Source organism: Eptesicus fuscus, chromosome 9 (genome assembly GCF_027574615.1).
Source record: "Eptesicus fuscus isolate TK198812 chromosome 9, DD_ASM_mEF_20220401, whole genome shotgun sequence".
Lineage (NCBI taxonomy): Eukaryota > Metazoa > Chordata > Mammalia > Chiroptera > Vespertilionidae > Eptesicus > Eptesicus fuscus.
The window spans coordinates 5,034,628-5,050,216 of record NC_072481.1 but is presented as its reverse complement, the minus strand read 5'-3'; the positions used below and the strand labels follow the sequence as shown (position 1 = coordinate 5,050,216).

Here is a 15,589-nt window from a genome sequence, read left to right as displayed (position 1 = left end):
TGGCCAGCTCTGTGACCCCAGGACCAGTCTGGTATTTGGCCCTGTTCTCAAGCCCCATCATGTCCCATTGTAAGTAGGTTATTAACAAATATTTGTCAGGTGGGTTAACCCTCTGATGGGGTTAACCTGGGGCCACCCCTCATCTCCGCAGGGAAGCTCTGCCCTCCCACACTGGCTCCCCGTGGGGACCCGGCAGTCCTCCAGGCTAAGCTGGTTTTTCAAGAATAAGCTGCTCTTCCGCTTTGTACAACTCTTCCTGTTCACGGCGGGCACCTGGCCATCCGGCCTGGAGCACACCTGCCCCCCACAGAGGCCAGCCACAGCCCTGCCTCCTTACCGTGGCCTTGTACGCTTGGGCAGGTCTCGGCCTTCATTTTCTTATCTGTAAAGTGGGAATAATAATAAAAATGATTGTGCCTTTGCCAAAGTCTACACAAAAAAAATGCTTTGAACCCAGTAAAACCCTGGTCAAACGTTACTTGATCCTGACCCTGACTTTGACTGTTTACTCCCACAGTAAAATCTTCACGTGTAGTCGGGGGCTGGGGAGACATTCTGGCTGTGGGAATGGAGTCTGGACCTGCCATTTGGCAGCTGGGTGGTTTAGGACAAATTATCGGGGGGAAACAGGGGAAAGCAAGAGCATCGCCTAAGGCTGTTGCTGAGAATTAATGAGATGACGCAGATGACAAGGTGGCCGAGTGACCTGCCCACTGTGGATGGTCAGCACATATGGTCATCGTTAGGTCACCACGATGGTGCCCCCCCCATCCTCTCTGCTATGCCGTTCAGAGGAGGCCGTGTCTGCAGCCGGGCTCCTGGCGGGGAGGGGCACCGCCCGGGGGCAGTCAGGTGCTGGCTAAACTCTTCTGGATGCCGATGAAAGAGCTGAGATGATTCCAATAGAAGCCAGGGCGGGAGCTGCCTCCTGCTCCCCACCCCCACCCCTGGGCCTCCCTCCCTGCTAAGCAGCTTTGCCTGGGGGAAGGGCGGGAGCTGAGCTGAGGGGTCCCCCAGATGGAGGTCGTCCTGGCTGGACAGGCAGGGAGGGCCGTGCAGAGCCTGGGGTGGGCGTCCTGTGTTCCAGGGACCCTCCTTCTCGCTCGTGCTTAAACTCCAAATAGAATCAGAGCCAGCCAGGGAAGGGGATAAAATTAAATCCTTGATCATGATCAAGTGGTTTAAAAAAAACACATCAGTCAGAGGCTCCTTCCCACTGCAGCCGCCTCTGTGAGCAACAGGAGGACAGGGAGCTGCTGGGCCCTGAGCCCTGAGTGCCAGCACCCCTCCCTCCCTCCCTCCCTGCCCCTCCTTCACCCACTCCCCAGGGCCTGAGGGGCCTTCCCTATTCCCTTCCCTTCTTGCCCAAAGCCCAGCAGACCTGGGACAAAGCCCCTAAATGCCTCTTAGTGTGACGGCTGCCCTAGGGGGAACGGGGGGGTGGGGGGGTGCCCTCCTGCACTCTGGGCTCAGAGCTACCAGACCTGGGTTTGAATCCAGACTTTGCCAGTTCTGTGCCTGCCTGAGGCCTGGCAGTGGAGGATGCACTGGCTGGAGAGAATTTCAAAACCATAGAACTGACTCAAAGTCTGGCTTCCCCATTTTTTGTCTCCATGCACCAGCCACGCTAACCCCGGGACTGCCCCCAACCTTTGACCTCCCCTAGGCTGGGGCCTTGCTTGAGGGGCAACAGGCGGGGGATGTAGGTGGGCTGTGGCTGTGGGAGGGACTGGTGCCCACCTCGGCAAAGGTCTCCCAGGCCGGGCTCTGGCGCCCCGTGCCCCTCCCCAGCCTCACCTGCCGTCCCGGTTTCTTCAAGGCAGCCCCAGGGACAGCAGGTGGCTGAGCTGCTGGCACCTGGCGCAGCAGAGCCTGTGGGCGGGCAGGGAGGGGGGGCTGAGGTGCGCCTTGGCTGGGGACCTAGGACGCCGAGAGGAAACAATCGGCGGTAAAAATAGTCCTTTGTTTGCTGTAGGCCACATCCTCAGGAGCCCGTGTGAAAGAACAACACCAGCCAGGCTCCCAGCGGGCAGGGGGCGGAGCTGTGCGTGGGGAAGGGGCCTGGCTGAGGGGAGGCCGGACAGCGCCCCCCAGCCCCATGGGCCAGCCTCCCCTCCGCTGTTTCCACAGATCTTGCCACCCCCTTGGGCCACCTGGCCAGGCCTATTGTGCAGGGCCCCTGGCCGCCCCTGCCCACCCACCCCCTGTTCCCGCTGGCTTGCCCCTTTGGGAACTTGTCTTGGGGGTGGTCCAGCATCCCAGGGGGAGGCAGTCCGTGGACTTTTCTCTGGCAGATCACCCCACACCCCGTCTGGAGCTGCCGAGGCTGCAGAGAGGCCACACCCGGGAGGGACAGCCTGGACTCCACCCCTTAAGGTTTCTATGGGGCACCTATCTGTGCCCCCCGCCAGGCCCCCCAGCTCCCGTGCCTGCTTCAGAGGTGCGCCCTGAGCCATCGGGCTGGCCCCCGGGACCTCTGCCGACTTCCAGAGAGTTCACCCAGCCCGGGCACAACACTGGGCCCCTGCGAGGCACTCAGCCAGTCTGAATGAAGGCCTACTGTGCGCAGCCTGGGGAGGCAGTGGCCAGAGGGATACAGACACGCCCTGTGGTGGGAGGCTGCTGAGGCCACCCCCTCGGAGATAGGCGAGGACAGAGCCGTGTTGTGGGGGAAGGACAAGCCCTCAGGACCAGGCCGTGAGCCGGCAGCCCCAGCCCGCCTGCAGGGAGCTGCGGGGTCCCACGGAGCGTCCCACAGAGCTCCTCAGCTTGCTGTGGGCCCCCCCTCCCTGCCCCCGCCTGGCTCACGTGCGGTCAGGGCCAGGCGGTGGTCCCCGGCTCCTCCCCGCCGTCAGACCGCGAGGAAAGCTGGAAACTGCTTCTGAAGAAGGAAACAAAACGTTTTGGGGGGACGGGTCGGGGCAAGCCCAGGATTCGGGCACAGTTACCCACCCCGCCTGCGGGTTCCTGCCGCTGCCAGCCCTCGCTCAGGCCTGCTCTTGCCCCCGCTCTGGGCTGTCATCTATTCAGGGGAGGGCAAGAGGGGGTGTCCTGGTACCTTGCCCTCCTCTGAGGTGCAGGGAGGAGGAGCTCCTGTTTGCCCTGGAAGGCCCGAGAAGCTTAGGAGACTAAGCTCTTAGAGGTCGTTAGGCAGAAGGGAGGCCGGGCAGTGTGGGCGGGGGTGGGGCATCGCAGAGAGCACGGACTCGGCCAGGGTCAGGGTCCTACAGCCCCCTCTGCCACTGACCTCGGGCAACTCCAGTCCCTGCGCCTGAGCCTCAGTTTCCCTGTGAACGGGGTGGTCATTGGTGCTGCTCCGAATACTTCCAGCTCCGCCTTCTGGTGGAGATCGTGTCCTCCCCGCCTTTTCCAGTTCAGCGTGGCCCTGACTGGCGTTGGCCAGAGAAGCCTGGGCAGAAGCGATGGCCGTTTCTGGTGGAAGAGTTCAGATCCGGGCAACGTTCCAGAGGCGCTGCCATCCGACCGGGTGCTGGCGGAGCCCGGCCGTCGGTGAGGAGTGAAGAGGGTCCGGGCCTGGGCATTCCGCAGTCCCCGTCTCCCCGACCTCTGGCTGCATCAGCGACTCGGCCTCCGCTGCGCCTGGCCTTCGGACTCCTGCTGTGTCAGAGCGTGCTCTGTGGCTCCCAGCCACGGCTTCCCTGCCAGGCCGTGTGGAGCCGCATGCTCTTCTGGGACCCGAGGAAACACAAGTCCCTCGGTCCTGCTGAGCCTGCCCCCTCCTCAGGGCTTCTGTGCTTGCTGTTCCCTCTGCCTGCACTGCTCTTCCACGCGGCTCAATTTCCCCACGTCAGCTCACATGTCACCCCCGGTCTCAGCCCGTTCAGGCTGCTCTAACTAAATATCGCAGACTGGGTGGCTTATAAGCAACATACGTTTATTTCTCATAGTTCTGGAGGCTGGAGGTCCAAGATCAGGGCGGTGCCGGCACGGACAGGTTCCGGGAGGGCCCTTTTCCAGGTCGCAGGCTGCCCACTTCTCACTGTGTTCTCACCTGGTGGAGGGGGCCGGGGAGCTCTGTGGGGTCTCTCTCAGAAGAGCACTAATCCCACACGTGAGGGCTCCACCTTCGTGACCTAATCATCCCCAAGGCCCCACCTCGAATACCCTCACGTGGGGGGCTGGCATTCCAGCAGATGAACTTTTGGGGAGGACACACTATCCAGACCCCCGCACCCCCTCAGAGGGTCTCACTAACCACCCTGTTTTGCTTTCATTCTCTGACATGCTCTTTCCTATTCTCCTGATTCTTTTCTTTCTCCGAAACAGCCTTCTTTATGAATTTCTGTCTTCCCTTGTTTATCTCTTGTGCCTCTCGTTAGAAGGTAAGCTCGGAGGGTCAGGGACCTAATCGCCCTTCTTCACTGCTCTGTCCCATACCTGACATATTGTAGGGTCTCAATGAAGGTTTGTTGAATGAATGAGTAACCTTGACCTTGAATTGGCTCTTCCGCTGAGCCCTCTGTGACCTACAGCCGCAGTGACCCTATTTTCTGAACTAAAAGCGTGCTGACAACAGGAAATCTGGCCCTAAGGGGAAAAGGACATCATCTGTTTCTCTGGCCGAGGCCTCGGGCACGTTTCGGTGGGGCTGGGTCCTGGCCCCGTGTGGCACCCCATATTCACGGATTGTTAGGTCTGTCTTGGCTGGTAAATCAATGCTGGGCTACAAAGGGGCTCAGGGACTCGTACTGGCTGGAACTTTTTGGTTTGCAGGCAACAGAAACCCAATTCCAACTGGATTGCGTCACTGGGTAGGCTCTGAGGTAGTTCATAAGATCAAGGCAATTGCTGCAGAACCAGGGCCTCAGGGCCTGGAACTGGAGCCTGGATGCTTCTAGAACATTCTCTCCCTCTAGGTCCATCTCTGCTTGTTTCTGCTTGACTTTGCCTTTTGGTCTCTTTATTTCCTTTTAGACCGACCTCCTCCTCTGACAGCAGAACATGGCTCCTGGCAACTTCAGGGGAAGCAAAGTTCTTTCTCTCAGTGCCTCAAACAATCCCAGGGCAGCCTCTGATTGGCTGTAGTTGGGTAATGTGCCACCTGTTGGGCCAATCGCAGCGGCTGGGGATTTAGTCCTATCCCTTTCCTGTGGCCAGGGTGGGACAGGCTATTGAGAGCGTGGTCGCCACCAGAGCCACATACAGTGGAAGGGGTGGTGCCTAAAGTGTGATCAGACACAAGCTGTCACCACCAGGCTCTGATGCTGGCTGAACCCCAGGAGAGAGCAATCCTACAGTGACACCAACCCTAGGTGCTCAGCCAGCCTGCCATGGGGGAGGGGAAGAACAGGGGCAGGAAGGCGACCTGCCCATTGGCATGAACATCAGAATGTTCTTCTTCCCCACGGAGACCTGGTTTTGCCATCCTTGAGTGGCACTGTGGTGGCATGCAGCCCTTCCTGGAATGGCAGGTGGCCCACAAAAGTAAACAAAGTCTGGAAAATGTTGCATGTTATATGCATCCTTTTGGTGTCACGGTATATTAAAGGTTCTGAGAAGTCCTGCAATAAAGACATCCATTTCATTTAGCTCTTCCCTTATTTATTTGACCACAGAATTCTTAAGTTTTTTAAGAATTCTGGGGAACATTGGTAAGAACTGCTGCTGTGGAGAAAGGGCACAATATAGAAAATCAGAGCTCAAGTCTGAGCCCTGCTGCTCATGTGTGACTTCTCCAAGGCTCAGTCTTCCCATCTGTGAAATGGGTGATACCGCCAACCCCCACAGAGTTGTTGTAAGTGTGGAGTGAGAACAGGCCTTTGATAAGTATCGTATAAGCTGCAGAGCACTGTGCAGACACCTGACCGTTGTAACTGGCTTAACCTGGAAAATAACAAGTACCTTATTTATCTCATAAGGTAGGCAATCCTCTATCGTCAAAATTAGGGGGTGAGCCTGGCCGGTGTGGTTCCGTGGTTGAGCATCGACCTACAAACCAGGAGGTCACAGTTCCATTCCCAGTCAGGGCACAGGCCCAGGTTGCAGGTTCGATCCCCAGTGTGGGGCATGCAGGAGGCAGCCGATCCATGATTCTCTCTCATCACTGATGTTTCCTATCTCTCTCCCCATCTCCCTTCCTCTGAAATCAATAAAAATATATTTTTAAAGATTAGGGGGTGACAAAGGGAGAGGAAATGACGCACCCAGGATTGGCGGAGCGGGTGACTAATTAGCGAAGGAGGACTCCAGAGCAGTGCCGAGGGTCAGGATAAAGGCCCAGGAGCCGGGAGGGCAGAGGGAACGTGGAGGGCAAGCCCTGGGGCAGAGGCGCCTGGCGGGAGGGAGGTGCTGGCCATTGCTGCTGATCCCTCCGGAGACCTCCGAACAGACAGCAATGCTGATGCCCCCGCCCCACGCCCCTCCTTGTCCCACCCACGGCACTCTGCCTGGGACACAGGTGTGGCTCCGAGTTTGCTTGGGCCACCTTAACAAAATGCTAACGGTGACTTAAACAACAGGAATTTATTGCCTCACAGTCTGGAGGCTAAAAGTCCAAAATCAAGGTGTGGGTGGGATTGTCCCTTCTGAGGGTGACAGGGAGCACAGCCCCGGTCAATGATTCTCTCTCACTATTGATGTCTCTCTCTCTCTCTCTCTCTCCCTCTCCTTTCCTCTCTGAAATCAATAAAAACACAAGGGGAAATCTGCTCCATGTCTCTTCTTGGCATCTTCTCTCTCGGTGGCCAATTTCCTCTTTTCTTCCTCTCTCTCTCTCTCCCTCTCTCTCTCTCTCTCTCTCTCTCCTTTTGTTTGGTTGTTAATCCTCACCTGAGGATATTTTTTCCTTTTTTTTTTTTTTATTTTTTTTTTTAGAGAAAGTGGAAGGGAGCAGGAGAGACAGAGAGAAACATCGATGTGAGAGAGAAACATCGATGTGAGAGAGAGACATCGATTAGTTGCCTCCCACACACACACCCTGACCAGGGCAAGGGATTGAGCCTGCAACCGAGGTACCTGCCCTTGACCAGAATTGAACCCGGGACCCTTCAGTCCACGGGCCGACGCTCTATCCACCGAGCCAAACTGGCTAGGGCCAAATTTCCTCTTTTTACAAGAACACTAGTCTTCCTGGACTGGGGCCACCCAAATAACCTTGTTTTAATTGATTACTTCTGTGAAGACCTTGTCTCCAAATAAAGTCCCATTCCGAGGTACTGGGGGCTAGGACTTCAACAAATGAATTTGGGGAGACACAGCCAACCCACAACAGTGGGCATTCTCCCAGTGGGCGTCTCCCTCCGTCTCGCCAGCCCACCTCCTTGGCTGAGAGCATGTGGACTGCATCCTGCCGGAAGAGAGGGGCGGTAATCGTGTTAATTGCCACAACAGCAGATCTGCAATTAATATGCCACGGGAACAAAGAGTAAATGCACTGAGCGCACACGATTGGGCTTAAACTACACCCTCAGCAGAGCTGTGCCACGGAGCCCCACTGTTTATGCTCTTTTGCAAATTAGCAAAGACAGCAAACTAACATCTGTTTCCCCTTCATCCTGCTCAGAGGGGAGCTATGGGGGGGACTAAAGGAGGAGTGTCTGGCCGGGCAGCCTGATGCAGAGCCGGCAGAGGTTGTAGCTCTGAGCCTCATGTCTCCAAGTCTGCAGAGCCGGCACGGCCATGGTTGAACCTGAACTTAGGCCCCTGTTCCCCATACTCAGCCCCACGTTGGGCACCTGGCCAGCACAGCCAGGTTCGGTGAGTCTGAGAGGGGGCGGTGAAGGATTGAGAAAAGACAGACAAGAGAATAAAGCTGGGTCTGGGTGGGACACTGTCCTCTCCAATGGAGAGCTAGCGACAGCACCACAGCCTGCAAGCCGAGTCGTTATTTTATAACCAGTTTCCACGAGGCAAAGTAAGGGTGTGGTTACAACATTCTCTCGGGTTTTTAATATACTCAATTACGTGCATCTGATCAAGCTTTGTTTCCTTGCTGCACCTCCCGCAGCCCGTATCAGTCAGCCATGTGGGGCTACAGGTTCGGACCATAAGGTCAAGCTTACAACTACAGCCTTTGGCTATAATTGTGCTGGGACTTGCACGTGGCTTTGCCACGAGAGGATCGTGCCCTCTCATTAATCCCAGGCTGAACCTGTCCACACGCTGTGGCTGCTCTCCACAGATCCTGTCCAGAGCCAGGCACCTCGGCTGTTGACCTGACTGGGCCTGGCAGACACCCCACCCAGCGGGACGGGACAGGGGCTTTGTTCTCTGTGGAGTGTCTCACATATGGTGGCGACTACTTGGGGCCCTAGGGCAGGTTTGGAGACATGAGGTTCAGAGCCACAACCTCTTCCTCCATTCCTGGGGTGGTGGCCAAGTCCAGGGGCACATGGTAGATTCTCCCAGAGGGGCAGGTAACAAATGCTCTGGCCCCCTCTACCTCTGCTCTCTCAGCACAAGGCCTGATGGCCTGTGTTTCTGGTCCTGGGGACAGATTGGAGTCGGCCCCGCACGTGCTTGCCTCCTTCAGCTGGAGGGCACCCTCCCAGGCCTGGAGGTGACTGGCATGAGCTTTAGTCTGAACAGGCAGCATCCCCTGCCCAGCTAGTGCCAGGCAGAACCTCCCCTGCCCCCAGCGTGCATCTGGGGCTCCTCACCCTGGGCCTTCCCATCTGCCTTGCCCTCTTGCTCCAACTCCCTGGTCTTCCCTTGCCATCCATCACGACTCCTCGCTGGGCCTATGCAACCAGGGATCAGGGTGGGAGTGGGATTCGCAGACTCTTCAGCTGGGCCCTCCCCTCCCCTGCAGGCCACTGGTCCTCTCGCTCCAGTGCTTTCCAGCAATTTGCTCCCTGCCTTTCCCAGTCCACTGGGCTGCCTGGCTCCTGCTGAGCCAGCCGCTCAGGCTCATGGGAATTCTCAGGGGACAAGCAGCCTCCTCATTTGCACCCCTAACTCAATGCCTTCAGATGATGGGAGCCCAGCACTGCAACTCCAAGGAGGGTGAGTGAGAGGGGAGCGGAGAGGAGGCAGGGCCACCCCCTCCCTGCTGCCCCTGGGGAATGCACACAGGCCGGAGCAGAAGCGCCTCCCTGGGTAAGCCTCCCTAGTCAGATATGGGCCCCTTAAAGCATCGGCAGGATTTGAACAGGAGAGAGAGGAGGGCTGGCCCCTCCTGCCTGTCCACGCCGGGCTGGGGGCTGACCGAGAGGACCCAGCTGGAAGGATGGCCGCCAGGTACTGAGCGCTCACGGCAGCATCACGTGTAACCCACACAGCATCCCTGTGAGGCACGTGCCCCTGGGATCCCATCTTATAGATGATGAAACAGAGAGAGGAAGGCCACAGAGCTGGGAAGTGGCAGGCTCGGGGTTAAATGCAAGAAGGCTCCAGAAGGGCTCACACCTGGAAAGGCCACACGCAGGTGAGAAGGTCATGTGTGCAGTGTGTGAGGCGGGAGCTGGCCTGGGATGGTTGAAGGGCCTGGTCCTGGGCTGAGACATCCCCTTCCCATCACTGTTCCAGCCCAGCGTCTTGGCTCACCCACCTGGCCACCCGCCACCCAGGAGCTTCCGGAGCTACGGGGGCATCAGACAGGACGGAGGTCAGCGGGCACGTCTCCCGTCTCGATAGCCCTCTGACTTTTCCTGGCCTTGCGGTCACTTTCACCATCAGAGCAGTGTCCGGGAGTCAGGAACGCCCTGGGTGACAGCGTTGGGGTCAGACAGGCCTGGGTCTGAATCCTGACTCTAGCACTTGGCTGTGTGACCTTGGGCAAATGACGGACCTCTCTCGGCCCGGCGTCCTCCTCTGTAAGGCAGGATAACCACTGCATTCCTTGCATGTGACGGGCTAGCAGGACATCGGATAACGCACAAGCAGAACGCGTCCTGCAGGGCCCGCCCACAGCAAGCCCTCGCTGGGTGAGTCGTGCTCATTATTTCTTGATCTCTGGGGGGTGATTAATCCCGCTACCCAGGTGAGGAAGGAGAGGAAAGAGGTACCCAAGCAGCTAGACGAGCTGGAGGCCTGAAAGGGCCAGAGATTCTGGAACCTGGCTCTTGACTTCTGCCGGAGTGGGCTGGCCCAGGGGGCTTCAGGGCTGAGGCAAAACTGCAAGAGCCCAGAGGAGCCTCATCGGAGGGCTGAGGGTCCTGGCAAGTCCCTGCACTCCTGGGAACCCTTGCTTCCCATCAGGTAGACAGAGATGAATGAACCCCTACCAGGGAGCCCTAGCCGGTGTAGCTCAGTGGATAGAGCGTCAGCCTGTGGACTGAAGGGTCCCAGGTTCGATCCAGGTCAAGGGCACATTGCCTGGGTTGCAGGTTTGATCCCCAGTGTGGGGGAGGAGGGGGTTGCAGGAGGCAGCCGATCAATGGTTCTCTCTCTCTCATCATTGATGTTTCTCTCTCTCTCTCTCTCCCCTTCCTCTCTGAAATCAATAAAAATATTTTTTAAAAATTAAAAAAATAAACCCCTACCAGGGACATTGCTGTGCGTTCCACATGCATACAGACGCCCCTGTGAAAGGGAACGTGCTTGACAAATGCGAACTAGAAAGAGCTGCATGACAGTGGCTATTATCACCGTCATCATCTCCTTCGACTTCTCAAAGTCCATTTGCATACAACATATCATCATCATTATCCTCTCCACGAGAGCAGAGTAGTGACACTTCTAGGTGTCACCCACTGAGCTACACCCCTCAGATGTATCCTCTCATTTAAACCCCACAATAGTCTAAACGAGGTTTTACTATTATTATGCCCATTTTACAGATGAGGAAACTGTCTGGACTTCCCTGCTAATCACTGGAACCAGGCTTTGTCTGAAGCAAGACCGTGTGAGTAAAACATTCCTCCTGTTTGTTAAACCGCTGGGCCCTACAAGCTCCTCCCAGCTCCCGGGAATGGGAGGGAGCTGTGGAGGGAAACCGATGTGCCCGTTTTCACTGCGCAGGAACCTCGGCCGGGTTTCCTCCTGGGGCAGGGGAGGCTGGGTCTTTCTGCCCTCGCCTTTCCCTCCTCATTGAAACCAGTGCAGTCCTTCCCATCGCGGTGTTGTGGGCAGACAGGGCAGACAGAGTTTGGGTTGTGTGTCCCGCATTTGCCCATATGTCATGTGTGTGTGTGTGTGTGTGTGTGTGTGTGCGCGCACGCACGCGCAACCCCGGCATATGCTGTGACTGGGAACCGAACCTTGACCTGCTGGTTCATAGGTTGACACTCAACCACTGAGCTACACCAGCCGGGCTTTGCTTGTATTTTTTGATGGAAGGCTAAGTGCAAAACAGGCAACACAGCCATCTACACGTGAAGGAGCGATCAGAGAGGAGGAGATAGAAATGGGACTAGACTTCTCTGAGCACCGTGCTTTCAGGGTTTGACTCTGGAACTTCGTGAATATTTAACATAACCATACAACAAGATTAGACGAAAATTTTACAAAACGGAAGGAAGTGGACAGATACGCATTTGAACCCAGGTCTGTCCAACCAGAGTGTCTGCCCTAAGTCACATCCTTCTGTGTCTCATTATCCCTCCTACAGCAATGGAGTGGCCTGGCCTGACCGAGCACCCGGCGGGGCCACGGGGGAGTCTGGTGGGGGTGCGGGGCTGTGGTTTTAGTACCTTCGGGAGTTTGTATTCAGTGGCTCTCATCCGATTTCTCACAACCCGCTCCCCGGCACCCCGAAGTGGGCTTGCTGCCAGGCACACTGTCAGGAGAGCGGTTATGGTGGCTGCTCACCTGCCTCCAGCTGGTTCCACACGCACGCGCATGGCTCGCTGTACTAACAGCAGAAACATGCCCGCCCGTGGGTGGCTTGGCTTCCTGACACACAGCTTTCCTGCCCGAGGTCTCATTTCATCCTCATGGCACTCGGGCCCTGGGAATGGTCCTCCCGGGAGGAAGCTCAGGCTGGATGAAGCCGGCCTCCCAGGGCCTCGCACAGCTGGAGGGCGGCAGCCCGGTTTTGGTATCGGGGGCGTAACCTCACACAGGGGCGAAGGCACTGTCTCCGGGCTCAGACAGACATGAAACGGAATCCCAGGTGTCCTTTCTAGCAGTGGGCTCTTGAACAAATGTTACATTTTCCTAACCTGGAACAATGGAAGTCCCTCCTGGAGTGTTGCTGGACAGAAATGACAGGAGCTTAGTACAGAGGCTGTTGTGATTAGCAAGAGCCATTTCAAAAATGCAGCATCCTGCCCGGCCGGCGTGGCTCAGTGGTTGAGCATCGACGCATGAACCAGGAGGTCACGGTTCATTTCCCGGACTGGGCACGTGCCCAGGTTGCGGGCTCAATGATGCAGCAATAATTCTTTCATGATTGCTGTTTCTGTCTCTCCCTCTCTGAAAGCAATTAAAAAAAATATGTATATATTTTAAATGCAGCACCCTGGATATTGTGTCCTCTCTACCTACTGCTCCTTCAGAAGTCATGTCTTCCCTGCTCGGCTGACAAAGTCACCCCCTTATCCTCCCATCTAAGTACCCGCTAAGGACAGGGCTGGGTGTTGCCTCTCTTCCTACTGCCCCAGGCCCCTGGCACGGCCCCTCTGCTAATCACAGCACAGTCTGCATCGATCCCCATTGCGGGGCCCTTCTGAGGATTAACTAGTCCATCACGTGGAGACCTTTGCGAAGCGCCAACATGGCCGAGGCTATCGTCAGGCGGAGCGGAAAGGCTTCCAAGGCGTTCAGGCTGAGCCCGGCAGCGGCACTACCTCTCCCGCGGGCACGTCCCAGCGGGTGCAGGCTGCGCGGAGCCCTGCCCACCTGCTGCGGGACCTTTCTGATCGATCTCTTTGTTTCTTTAAGGGACGGTGAGGGCGAGAAGATAAAGGGATCGGGATTCCGGACACCGGAGAGCGTTTGTTTGCGTTTCTAATAGAACTGAATACATTACACTCTCCCTCTTGGCATCGGCCTACTGACTCAGAGAACGCGGTTCTGAGATTATGCCTTTCTGATTTTGTTTTGTAAATCTCCAAGGTCCCATGTGGGATCTCTGTAATAAAAAGCACACACACCAACAAACAGCAACTCATTTAGTTCATCACTGGATGTTTACTGCGCTCCTACTGTGTGCTCAGCAGTACGCTAGGAGCTCAGAAGGCTCCTGAGGGAAAAGAAACTGCCATGTTTTGACCTACTGTATACCAGGCTCTGTGAGGCGCTTCAATTGCATTGTTTCATTTAAGTCTCACGACTCGAGGAAACAGGTACTGTTATCCCATTTCACAGGGGAGGAAAGAGAGTTCCATAAGTTGTCCAAGGTCATTTGTAGGAGCAGGAGTCAGAAGTTCCATCCAGGGCAGTCTGACTGTACCGTCTGGGTCCTTCCCACTAGAATAATGGGGAGGAGAAGAGGACACAAAGTAGCAGATTATCAAGTCTTGGCTGGTTAAGAGATAATCAGGAGGACTTCATGGAGGAGGCAGCCCAGAGGGGCACTGTAAGGACTGGAGGCTCAGGGCAGAGGTGGAGAAGGGTCCTGGGAAGGAATGAACTGAAGGCAGATAATGGTAAACAGCAGCTGGTTTGGCACAGCGGATAAAGCATCGGCCTGTGGACTGAAGGGTCCCAGGTTTGATTCTGGTCAAGGGCACATGCCCAGGTTGCAGACTTGATCCCCAGTAGGGGGCGTGCAGGAGGCAGCCAATCAATGATTCTCATCATTGATGTTTCTCTCTCTCTCTCCCTTCCTCTCTGAAATCAATTAAAAATATACATTTTTCAAAGATAATGGCAACAGCAGACCCTGAGGTCCACTGGGTGTGGCCTAGTGCTGAGAGGAGGGAAGCCTGACAGCTGTCTGGACCTGATGAGAGGGCCCCCACCACTAGGAGCCAGGGAGGGACGGACGCACAGCAGTGCCTGGAGAGGATGACTCTGCAGAGCTGGCGGGGAGGAGTGGAGGGGTGGCCTGGAGAGGGCAGGGGCCAAGCAGGTCCGCTTGGGAAGGGTCCACCCCAGGGGAGCGTCGTCCTCCGGGACTCAGAGGAGGGGGTGGCTGGGAAGCAGAGGTGGGATCCCCAGGCTTTGGTGGAGGAAGCCTTTGAGGGGGAAAGGACAGGGGAGGAAGAGCATTCATTAGAGGCTTTGAAACCTCCTCAAGTCACATCACGCCTCTGCTCACTGCTGTTCAAGGTCGTCCCTGTAGGATTAAGTCCAAATCCCTCATCCTGTCACTTCAGGTACCTCACAATCTGGCCTCAAGCTACCTCGCCCACTACTCCCCTAAATAAGTCCTCCACTCTCAACAAATGGAGTGACTCATTCCCTCTCAGCCTCCCAAGCGGCCCACCCCTCCACCCCAGCCCACCAGCCAGCCAGCCCCTCTCAGCACACACCGGCAGGATCGCCTTCAGCTCTCCCAGCACCGTCTGGAATCACTTACGTAATATTTTATTGCCATTGAGCTTTTGCTGTTGGTGTCTCCCTAATGCCACCGCCTGTCCTGGAGGGTATTTCTTCTTATAGGTGTTTCAGCTGGGGAAGTCATCACCCGTTTCCTCATCTGCAAAATGGAGCCAATCCTGTTGTCTCATCGTGCCTGGCCCACGGAGCCCTCCATGACGGTTCCAGTTCTTTCCTCTAGTGTGTGTGGGGGTGATGGGGGTGATGGGGGGAGTGGAGGGAAAGGAGAGGACCCAAGACCCCTGTAGGGACCACCGGAGCGGCGTTTTATACATTTGCATCACCCTAATATCTTCTAAAAAGGGCGCGCGCACAAGCCACCTTTAAAAGCCACAAACAGATATCTTCAGCAAATGGAGGAATCTTGAGTTTCAAATTCAGGACGGACTCCCTGGGACATGCAAACCTCCTCCCCTCCACACACACACACACACACACCGCACCTGCAGCGCAGCCCCTGACCACGTACAGAGCGCGGTGCTGACCTCGCATCCTTGGGCACCGTTCACGGCCCGAGCGCCCCCGCATCCCCTCTACTTGGCAGAGGACACCGAGGTCCCGGGAGGCGACGCGACTTTCCCGAAGCGGCCAAGGTGTGGGCGCTCAGGGGCCACCGGCTGCACCCTCCAGCGGGGTCTGCACTCCTTGGGGGTGGGATGGGCAGAGGGGGAGGCCCGGGTCGCGGGGTTCCGCTCGCTCGGCTCCGGAGCCTGGGAACGCGCGTGGGGATGGAGAGCGGATGCTCCGGGCAGCGGCCGGGGCGGGGGTACCTCCCCCGGGCCCTCCCATCCGCTGGGGAAACTCCCCCGCGGCCGCGTCCCCACGGGTGCGCGCCCCTCCCCGCCTTCCCGCGCCCCGCGCGCTCTGCGGGCCGCTGCGCGCGCGCCTGGCCTGGGCTCCCGGCCCCGCCCCGCCCCTCCGCCACTTAGCCCCGCCCCTCCACTCGGCCCCGCCTACATCCCCGCCAGGCCCCGCCCCCAGTCGGGTACCCAGGTCGGACCCGAGAGAGAGCGCCGCCGCCATCTTAGTTGGAGCCGCTGCCTCCAGCGAAGCGCTGCCTCCGAGGCGGGGAGGCGCTCGCGGCCCGAGCGCGCGGCCCAGAGTCCCGGCGGCGGCTCCTCCGCGGCCCCTGGTTCCCGCCGCGGCTGCTTGGCTCCGCGCCGCCTGAGACCCGCTCCGCGCCCCGAGCGCCTCCCTGCGTTCC

At 57.5% G+C, this 15,589-nt stretch overlaps 1 protein-coding gene and 1 long non-coding RNA gene across 4 annotated transcripts in view; one reads left to right on the top strand and one right to left on the bottom strand.

Annotated features, from left to right (window-relative positions):
* The window catches only part of CTNNBIP1 (catenin beta interacting protein 1), a 62,410-nt gene extending 49,942 nt beyond the window's left edge, over nucleotides 1-12,468 (top strand). For all 3 annotated transcript variants that reach the window (XM_054721095.1, XM_054721092.1, XM_054721094.1), the window contains 2 exons: nucleotides 10,740-10,804; nucleotides 12,358-12,468. In XM_054721095.1, the coding sequence (XP_054577070.1) occupies nucleotides 10,740-10,804; nucleotides 12,358-12,453 (161 nt within the window). In that variant the 3' untranslated portion in view covers nucleotides 12,454-12,468. The remainder of the gene's footprint in view (nucleotides 1-10,739; nucleotides 10,805-12,357) is intronic.
* Nucleotides 12,469-13,012: 544 nt separating this feature from the next.
* On the bottom strand, nucleotides 13,013-15,432 carry LOC114235245 (uncharacterized). Its single transcript, XR_008557042.1, has 3 exons — nucleotides 15,386-15,432; nucleotides 14,366-14,485; nucleotides 13,013-13,311 (listed from the first exon to the last, which is right to left on the bottom strand). It is a non-coding gene; the product is annotated as an uncharacterized LOC114235245 (long non-coding RNA).
* Between the last annotated feature and the right edge of the window lie 157 nt (nucleotides 15,433-15,589).